The sequence below is a fragment of the Nylanderia fulva genome, unplaced genomic scaffold (assembly GCF_048542155.1).
Source record: "Nylanderia fulva isolate GAGA-0341 unplaced genomic scaffold, ASM4854215v1 Scaffold87, whole genome shotgun sequence".
Classification (NCBI taxonomy): Eukaryota; Metazoa; Arthropoda; class Insecta; order Hymenoptera; family Formicidae; genus Nylanderia; species Nylanderia fulva.
Genome location: NW_028190993.1, coordinates 134,443 through 144,757, shown reverse-complemented (window position 1 = coordinate 144,757; position 10,315 = coordinate 134,443). Strand labels below are relative to the sequence as shown.

General features: G+C 29.4%; 1 protein-coding gene across 2 annotated transcripts; it reads left to right on the top strand.

Annotated features, from left to right (window-relative positions):
- The first annotated feature begins 4,053 nt into the window (after window positions 1-4,053).
- LOC146719770 (putative G protein-coupled receptor Mth-like 10) lies at window positions 4,054-8,947 on the top strand. Of its 2 annotated transcripts, none has more exons than XM_085489545.1 (5): window positions 4,054-4,249; window positions 6,187-6,265; window positions 6,820-7,022; window positions 7,612-7,771; window positions 8,669-8,947. In XM_085489545.1, exons 1-5 carry the CDS (start codon window positions 4,069-4,071, stop codon window positions 8,670-8,672), a joined length of 627 nt encoding a protein of 208 aa, XP_085345671.1. In that variant the 5' UTR covers window positions 4,054-4,068; the 3' UTR covers window positions 8,673-8,947. The 2 variants fall into 2 exon arrangements, with proteins under 2 accessions (XP_085345671.1, XP_085345670.1); XM_085489544.1 differs by having other exon boundaries at window positions 8,547-8,947.
- The last annotated feature ends 1,368 nt before the right edge of the window (window positions 8,948-10,315 follow it).

Genomic DNA, 10,315 nt, shown 5'->3' with positions numbered 1-10,315 from the left:
GTCATGTGACCATCGGTCAAGCGCTCACGGAACCTCGCACAGGCATCAGTCTCGCGCGCGACGCGCAACGAAAAGAATGTGGGGGATATAGTCTCGCACGAGTCTAATTAAATTTTTAATTTTTATGAGTTGCATAATTAATATATTTTTTTATGATATATATATTTTTATATTGTTAGTATTAATGCCTTTAATTGCCATTAAATTTCTTGTTTAATAAAAAAATATACAATATATGTTTGGCTAATTATTTGGCTCGAGAGATAAATGTGAAGAAAAATTTGATTCTCCAGTGATAATCAGTGGTCACATGACCAATGGATCCACGTGACCACTGGCGTGTCTGCTTGAATTTTGTATCAATCAAATATATTCTAAATTAATTAACGCGTTTTTTGCTCAATTGAAAATTGTTAACAATAATCGCTATTCTCACAATAATGTTATAAAATGCATTTTACATTGCAGTACGGATTATTTATTGCAAATAATTTCTCAATGACTGTGCATTATGATGCACATGAATCATATCGACACTGCATTTACATATATATATATATATAATGCATTATCTGCTCGGAAAATTTATTTTATATGAACGTAAACATTTTTTATAAATATTTAAATATTGAAAAAAAATATAAAAATGATGATTCTTCTAATTCAAATAACATATTAATTGAGCAAAAACCACTGGCAGTAATAAAATCTATTGTAACAAAAAATTGCTATTAAAACCTTATTTGTATTATATGTATGTGTATCATAGTCTTCTTTCTCAAAAATAATTGATCTCTAATAATGATATTCATTGAATCAATAATAATGTAATAAAACAACAATTTATCGCAATGTTTATATAGTTTGTCTTGTTAGCAGAATCGCGTCCGACACGTGTCATTCATTTACGTGTAAATACATAGTACAAAATGAAAAATCGACGTATTACGTAATCGAGAAAAAAATGAAAATTACGCACACAAAACACCGGTTCGCATAATCGGTATCTTGCACAACTGTATGTAAATAGCGAATAGATTTCGAAGAGAGAAAAGCCGGATGTAGGAGTGAAATAATAATTACTTTTTTATTCAAATATGCGATCCTATCGCATGCATGTTGCAACCATTCTTGAATAACTTTTTGCACATCGTGTAATGTGCATTCTCGTGCATCTGCTATATATCCTGAAACAAATTTAGAACATTATTTATTAATTAAATTGTACTTGCATTTTTACATGTAAATTTTACGACTTATCATATATGCATGAACTTATAGATTCAACAAAATTAAAATAATGACACGGCTTATCTTAAGCTATCTAGCCTTTCATAGTTTTTTAATTGTTTCACAAAGCTTTTACTTTTAAAGACACAAAATAATAAAATTAAAAAATTATCAAATTAAAACACATACATATATAATTTATTGTTTTCTATTATAATAATTTTGCTTAGATATAGCTGAATATACGTATAAGCAACTTAAATATTGCATAAATAATCACATAAAAATTACATAAATCAAAAAATTACATACAAAGATATTTTTTCAAAGTTATAAATATTGACACAATTTTACAAAACGTGGAAAGAAATATGAGAAGCGTACGCGCACCAATTAATAAATCAAGGCAATGTAGAGAAAGCAGTGTCATATTTACTCTGTGTACACAAAATTTACGAAGCTATAGAAGAATTTTTAATGCTAATATGTTTAAAGAGATTTACGTGTTTGCGAGACGCAAATTGGATAATTTTTTAAGAAGAAGTAAATCTTCAAATTTGTTATATTCACCGATCGGTACGTTCGATACGGAAACAGATAGTCAGTTTCAAGAAGGATTATGGCAAAATGATCAAGATGGAATAACTTCTCTAATGCCATTCCGTCAAGTGGCTAGAAAATCAGAGCTTGAAGCCAAAACTATTAGAGACACTTTTGCTGAATATTTTACTACATATGACGTGATACCATGGCAGGATATAAATATTGATTATTATATTTACTTATAATTATTCATATTATTTATATATATTTATAAGAATATTACAATATTTGTAGGAAACAAAATATTGCGATATGTGCGAATTGCCTAAAGATACTAATGTATTAAGTTAAAAAATAAATATCACGAATAATTATTAATAAAAACAATATATATGTATACATATATTAGGGTGGTCCTTAGCATAAAAAAATTTATTTTATATTTCTGTAAGTCTCACCTCTGTTCCTTTTTCTTTTGGGTTAATAAGTAACTGGTAAAATTTTTAGAAAAGTTATTTAACCCTAACACGTGCCCCAAGGCGAGGGTAAAAATTTAAATAAATTTATTGATTCCTAAATTTTTACAATAACACTTTTATTAATTTTGTTTTAAATTTAAAAAGAGAGGCATAGCTGAGAATATCCGACTGTCTTTATCTGACACTTACTACTACCAGACAGAGACAGTCGGACTTTCAGCTATGCCTCTCTTTCTATTGATCTGACACCTCCATTACCTGATTTTCTATTCTTACTTCTCTCTACTTTAATAAAGCACATAGAGAAAAAATAAAGACATTTTCTTTTATAATTTAAATTCAATTTATCGATTGAGCGTAACAAGAACTCGATCGCTTTAGCCACTATTACATAATTGAAATATTGTATACGATGTTTTCAACTGTCAGACTCGCGTTATAATATACGGTGTGCCTCGCTACGCAAATCATATTTAAATTAACTTGGCGCGAGATACTACCGCGTGTCTCTTGATATGTGTATAATTTTGTAGTAGTAGTCAGACAATGTGCGTGTGTATGTTTCCTCATAAATTGATCGACAACTCGTCATCCTCGGTAATTTCATCTCCTCTTTCGTAGAGATACATTCTTCCATCTTTTCAAAAAAAGAAGTCATAGCCAGATATAGTGTATTAAAAATTAATCGCAAAATAAAATCGGATCAATCTCTCGAGATTCTGTTTAAAAATATAAAAAGAAGATAATTTGATTTTATTACATGTGCATAGTTTGCATTTAACATCTTTTTTCCACACAATTAATATATAAAAACTAAAGTATGCCTAAAAGATATGAAAATTTTTAATTATTAAAAATTCGAAATCTATGTGAGAACTGATGTTTGTTGATAAGTTTGAACGATTTAATTATTTAATTATTCTAAAGAGTACACATATCCTTATATAAAATAATGAGCCAAAAAAGTTTCGCGTTTTTGTGTTGCGGACTGTTTCTCTTTATCATTTCGCCATCGAAATCTCAGCAAAGTTCCACCGACAACAAAGAGAAAAGTGATAATTCGATGGTACGAAATGAAGAAGATGCGGATTCTACAACAATCTATAGCGACAAAATAAAAACAATTCGATACGATTTGTGTGAAAATAAGTTTGCCAACAATACGCAATATGTTCACAATCCTGAGAATGATGACCAAATATAGATGAATTCTCACCCCAATTCGACAAATGTCAATCATAAAGAAAATTTTATGTCACAGAAAAATTATGAAAATTTGATCGTAAAGAACGATTCCGTGTCAAATGGTGTCTGTGAAAATTTCAAAGGGAGTAAAGAAATTAACATCGTCCCATATAAAATGTGCCATAATATTACTTGCATTCTGCTCTGTTGTCCTCTTGGCAACAGCTTGAGATTGAATGACAGTAAATGTATTCCAAGAAAAAGTAAATACCGTTTTCCAAATGTGTACAAATCCACAAACGATTCAATGGAGAATGAAAATAAGAGAGTGGATGAATTGTTTCACTTTGCCGTCCACGATTCGTGCTTAAACACGCGACATTTCTTTGGAAACTGGAGATTCAAGAACGAATATAAAATGTTTACCAATGGTTCTATTTATTTATCTTATTATAAAACATTACTTAAATCGACATCATATTGTCTCGCTGTGTTTTTTGAAAGGGTGAACCAGTTTCAAGTGACTTATTGTTTGGAAACTTATAATCAAGTTTTCAGGAGCAAAATGAAATACATATCATCAATTAGATTCGCAATGCATATACATATGGTACATACATACTTAAAATTAATGCGTTTATTATTTTTGGTGCCAATATTTCTAGTGTATTCTATATTGGCAGAACTCCGAAATGTACATGGCTTCATATTGTGCAATTACAGCTTTACGTCATCCGTCCAAATCATAATTGAAGTTGTGAATTTTATAGTTATTGAAACTGAAGAGTCACTTCCCGTCTGTATTACACTTGGTACAGTATATCTAACAATAAATTATATAACTATATACAATCAATGGTCAAGCATAATGTATATTTGCATATTTATTAATCTTTTTAATAACTTGAATATGTAACTTGTCAAAAATATGATTAATAATAAATTAAATTAAAATTTAATGCACTTTAATAATAACTAATCCGAGTTCGCCGCAATATATGTATATATATGTATATATACATATATAATCATCAATAGAAAAAGCTTCCGATGGATGCCGCGTGATTGAACGACGTAATGCCGACGTTTTGCAAACATTGCAAAATTTGCATCTTCAGGGCTGATAGCTCCGATACTGATACTTCTTGAATTGTGATCCTTATATATATTGCGGGAGGTTTTTTATACGGGAAAGTATTCGGGAATAGTATATTGTGTATCAAGTGCGGAAAGTTGACAATTGGTCACGAGTGCGGGGGATGGACGCACGAGCCGAAGGCGAGTGCGATCACCCCACACAAGTGAACAATTGTCAATCCGCACGTGATACACATAATATTTTGTATTACAAGTGCAGGCAAAGTGGCTGTTTCTGCGCGTTTTCTGTGCGCGAGGCGGCCGATTGCACGCCGCCATCTTGCCGCGGCACGGTGGGAGAATAGCCGTGTTCAATACATTGCCTACGGCTTCAGCCGTATACAATGACTTTTAACGCGGCTGAGCCGTAGATAATGGCTTTGAACGCGGCTTATTCACTCACCGCGTCGCCGCTAGATGGCGGCGGGGGAAATCGGCCACTTCCCGCACAGAAAACATGCATCGAAAGTGCCACTTTGCCTGCACGTGTAATACAAAGTATTTTAGTCAATCAGCCTTGGCAGAACATTGGATGGAAACGAGACTCACGGTACGTGTACAATACGACAAAGCAATCAGACTAGCTTCCTCGCAAAGCTATTTCGCCAGGGCACATCGTGAAACCCTAGAAATTTTGAAGCATCCCGACAATCTCAACCGCGACAAAAGTTATCAAACAAACCCGATTGGAATACTTTCCCGTAGATGAAAAACTTCCTGTAATATATATAAGGACCACAACCCAAAAAGACTCAGTATCGGAGCTCTTAGCTCTGAAGATGCCAAGATAAAGCTTAAGATTTGTAGTTTATGTAAAAAATATAAAAAAGGTCGAACCTATGAAGAGTTTATTGAAAAAACTAAATTAAAAAATTTTTCTTATACTAATACAAAGTTTTTAGAGGTTTGATAGAATGGTTCACTTTTTTCACAAATATTAATATGTAAAAATTTCTTCAATCACTGATAAATAATGAATATGGAATCAGATTTTTAAAATTAAAAATGGCAGATCATAATTTCAAAAATTTAATGTTCGTGAATATAACTAGGTAAGAGTTTATTAATAACTTATAATAAATCTGTGAAAAAAAGGATTTTTATCACGTCTCAATTAAAAGTTATATTTTACGGAAAAATGTCTAAAATGCCCTTTTTCGCATCTTTAGATCAATATATCTAAAAAACCTGACGTGATATCTACACAATTTTCGCCAGATTCTTAATCAGCATAAAAAAATCTACAAGAATACGCTTTGAAAATCTCCGAATTTTTTTGTGTGTCAAACATTGTAATTAATTAAATAATACCTAATTACTATGCTATATAAACAGTCGGCTTCTACTGCTTTTATTTCTCGCCACCAGATGTCAGATTCCAATACAATATTGAGTTTTAGAATTTTTATGTCTTGAAATACTATTTAATTTAATATTAGTAGTATCAGTATTCATAAAATTTTGTTATAAACTTATCGTGCAAGAAGTAGAGTAAATCTATTTTTAAAGGAAAAATTGAAAACGTGGAAATTTTGAGTTTCTCCATTTTAGCGCGCGTTTAATGATTAAAATGTTATTTGTTATTATAGCTTTATTTTTATTCATTTTTCAGCTTTCTTCCGTTATTTTTGGTTTATGTCGAAATATTTCTGGCTAAGTATCATGAGTTTTAATATGTGGCAGACATTCAGGTAAATTACCAAGTATTTTATATTTGACTTGCTCCTAAGTTTTATTTGCCTTTACAGTATTGTTTTATAATATTAAACAAAACAAATATTTTGTTACGTTGACGTAAACTTTTTAAAACTAAAAATGGCTTATATTAGATAATAAATATTACATTATTAATTTATAAAATATTTATAAAATATTCCAACGTAGTTTAATTCGCAATAGTGCAACAAATTTTTCTTAAATGTTTTTACAGTTTACAAGCTTGATATTTATATCGCGTTGATCTCTTTTTATGTATAAAATAAGGCAATAGAAAATAATTTTTTAACATAAATACTTTTTGTATTTTAAAACTAAATGAAAATTTAGATTATCTTTGTCTATAAAATATTTATATAAATATTTAACAATTTCTTAATATTGTACAATGTTCTACCGTTTCTTATGGTAATTGAGTGAGGTTTCTGAGAAAAATCTTGATCGAAATCAAACATTAATTTCACTGTTTCACATTAAGATTTCTTTTATCTATACTTACAATTAGTTAAATATGACATATAAATTGTAGAGGATTCTGTTCGTTACAAAAAAATGTCAATCAGAAAAGAAAATCGAAGAAAAACAAGTTTGTGTATTATGCGATTTTTGCGTACGGTTGTCCATTTATACTTGGTATTGTATGTGTCATCGTCGTGGAGTTTGTTTCCGAATATTTGCCAAAAAATTTGAGACCAGAATTCAAAATAGAAAATTGCTGGTATCGTGAGAAACGTACGTCTCAGATAATTCCATTAATACTATGTAATTTTACAAGTGTGTGAAACAGTGTAAAAGAACAATGTTAAAAACCTCGATTATTTGCCCCTCGGGTAAATGGATAAAACCTATTCCATACATTTTCCACCGTTTTTGACTATTTCATTCCAATCATACCACCTATACGGGGTATATGATAAGCTAAATTATTATATTAACTATTAAAGCTCAGAACTGAACCTTTAAACACCTTCCATTTATTATCAGATTATTTTAGACTTTTACACCGTGAAAATTCGGGAAGAATCTCAATTCAGTGCATTTCGATTAACGTTAAAAACTAAAAAGTGATCCCGTTTTAACACCTTATTTAGCCAGTCAAACAACTTGCCAAAAATTTTTTCCAGAGTTCTCCGCGGTTTTAGGTGCATTTTTGGCTTGTATTTGTGTGTGGAAAACATATGAAATAGGTTTTATTTATTTTTCCGAGAGGCAAAAAATCGGGATTTTTTAACATTTGTCCTTTAATGACAAAGAAATTAATAATAATAATGAATAATATTAATAATAATAATAATAAATAATAATAAATTTATACTTACAGTTTCAGAAATATTGTATTTTTCCTGGATACAAAGTGCTTGTATTATTAGTAGTATTTGCTTATCCATTTATGCGGCACTGAACATCAAACGTTACGAAAAAAATACAGATTTTCGTCTAACAGATTCGGAAAGCAAGCGGTATAATGACAATAAAAAATGGTAAAGTATTTTGACATTTTTGCATTGTATTTGACATTTGAAAACAATATACTGTGCTCGTTTTTTTCTATTTTGTTTTCTTTTCTTCTTTCTAATATGTAAATTACAAAATCTATATGAGAAGAAAATCATTTATTACTGTAACTTGGATCATGTCTTCCCGAGAAAGTCTGTAATTCTCGAAATGTCACAAATAGTGATAATAAAATTAACTAATATACATTAATGTCATAAAGAAAATTACATTTTTAAAGAATTTTTTTGAACAACTATTTCTTTTTTTCTCCTATTTAAGATTGTAATTTATTCCATTATTTTTCAATTTAATAATGTGATATATAGAATTTATTTTTATTGATAGATGACTAAGTATTAAAATATATTTATAAAAAAATTATATTAAAAACGCCAGTGAATAAAAATTAAAAAACGCGTTTTCTTTTTAATTCGACCAAACTGGCAATGCTTCAGTTATTTAATTACACAACGTTTCGACCATAGGTTTTATTCCTTATCAAGAGTTCGTCCATGGTCGAAACGTTATGTAATTAAATAAATAAAGCATTGCCAGTTTAGTCGAATAAAAAAAACGTGTTTTTTAATTTTAATTCACTGGCGACTTTAATATAATTTTTTTACGAATATATATTGTATTAATATTTAGTCATCTACCAATAAAAATAAATTCTATACATTACATTATTAAATTGAAAAATAATGATGTAAATATATGTATATATATATATATATATATATATATATATACTTGTTTCAGGTTTAATCTATGTATGAAGTTATTTATCGTGATGTTTATCATAATAGGCATAAACTGGATTATGTTTACAATATTTTTTTTTATTACTGATGAATCATTATTAAATAATTATTATGTCTTAGTTAGTGTTTTGTTAGATACTGTGGAGTGTTTCTGCATGTTCATTATATTTGTATGGAAAAAGAAGATTAAATTGATGTTATTGAAACAAGTCGGATACAAAACGAATGCAACATCGACTTGAATATCACAACTAAGAAGACTATGCAGGAAAAATCGAATTCTTGTGGAGAAGAAAACTGTCACGCGAAAGATTCGACCGAAAAGATTGAAATCTAATATTGCGCTATGTAAAATATGTTTTATCTCAGTTTATGAATAAATGATTAATTGCAATTTAATATACCAGATAATACAAACGCACGCTTTGCGCTCGCCATTATGCGTTTTATTTTGTAATTTGTGCGTGCAATTTAACTTTTTAATAATTGTAATTTTATATAATTTTATTTTCTCAACTGTCAAAGTGTTACGTGACAGCTGCCGATTATAATTATAACACACAACGCGAATCAAACATCCAAAGTGACAATACACAGTGTTAATAACATGCTTTTTTTATAGAATTAGACCAACAAAAGCGCGGGCTACATGCGCGCCATTGTCTATTCTTGTTTAATAATTCAAACTGATTTTAACATTCAAACTGTTAATCCTCACAAGGACAGTTGCTCAATGCTAAGCGTTTAATGCTAATGTAATAAATAATTTTATTTAATATTCTATTTACATATATATTTTCATATATGTTATGACATTGCACTTAAAATATTTCGGCAACAAAATGTGAATAGCATATAGTAATCCATCTTAGTATTTTGGTATTGTCAATAAAAAGCGTGTTAATTATTGTCAGTCGAGCTTCGACACACGAGCAAAAAAGATGTAAGTAAAACACTTTGCATACTGTCAAATTCTTTTTTACATGTACAATCGAAATGTGAAAACTATTTTATATGAAAAAATAATTAATAAGTTATTAATTTCTTCAATTAAAATGTAATTACATATATATATCGCGATGCTAAATCTCAAAACGCTTTTTTTGTGTACATATGTATATGGATGGGTGCGTGGGTGCGTGTGAGGGTGGGTGAGTAAGTTGTAAAAATTTTTAAAAATTATATAGTAGCTATCCCTGACAAATTTCAAAAATGTTACTACCAATTTAAAAAAAAACGGTCCATAAATATACGTTTGCATGAGTGGGTATAGGGATATAAAACTTAAGAAAATCCACATCGTCACACTCCCCGAAAAAGAGTGATGGCAAATTTCGCCTATTTTTAAGACTTTAAATTTCAAACTTTTTTTATGGCACACACACAAATAGTACTATTAAATGAAACATTAATTTTAATAAAATTTCAAGATGAGCATAGACACAATTACGGAGATACAAGGGAGAAAGTGATGATTTTTAGTCAGTTTTATGAGAAATTATCACTTTCATTTCTTCATACCTAAAAAACCGTGCCTAATATGCTTATCTTGAAATTTCTCTAGGATTAATGTCTTATCATATAGTACTATTTGGCATAAAAATAAGTTTGAAATTTGAGGTCCCAAAATTCGACCCTATAAACTATAAAAAAATATAGGGTTAAATAATAATATATATAATTACATTTGAGATAAAAATGTTGTGATCGCACTACCCAAACAGAATTATAACTTCAATCGAATCTCCGATCAGTACCATTGTCCGT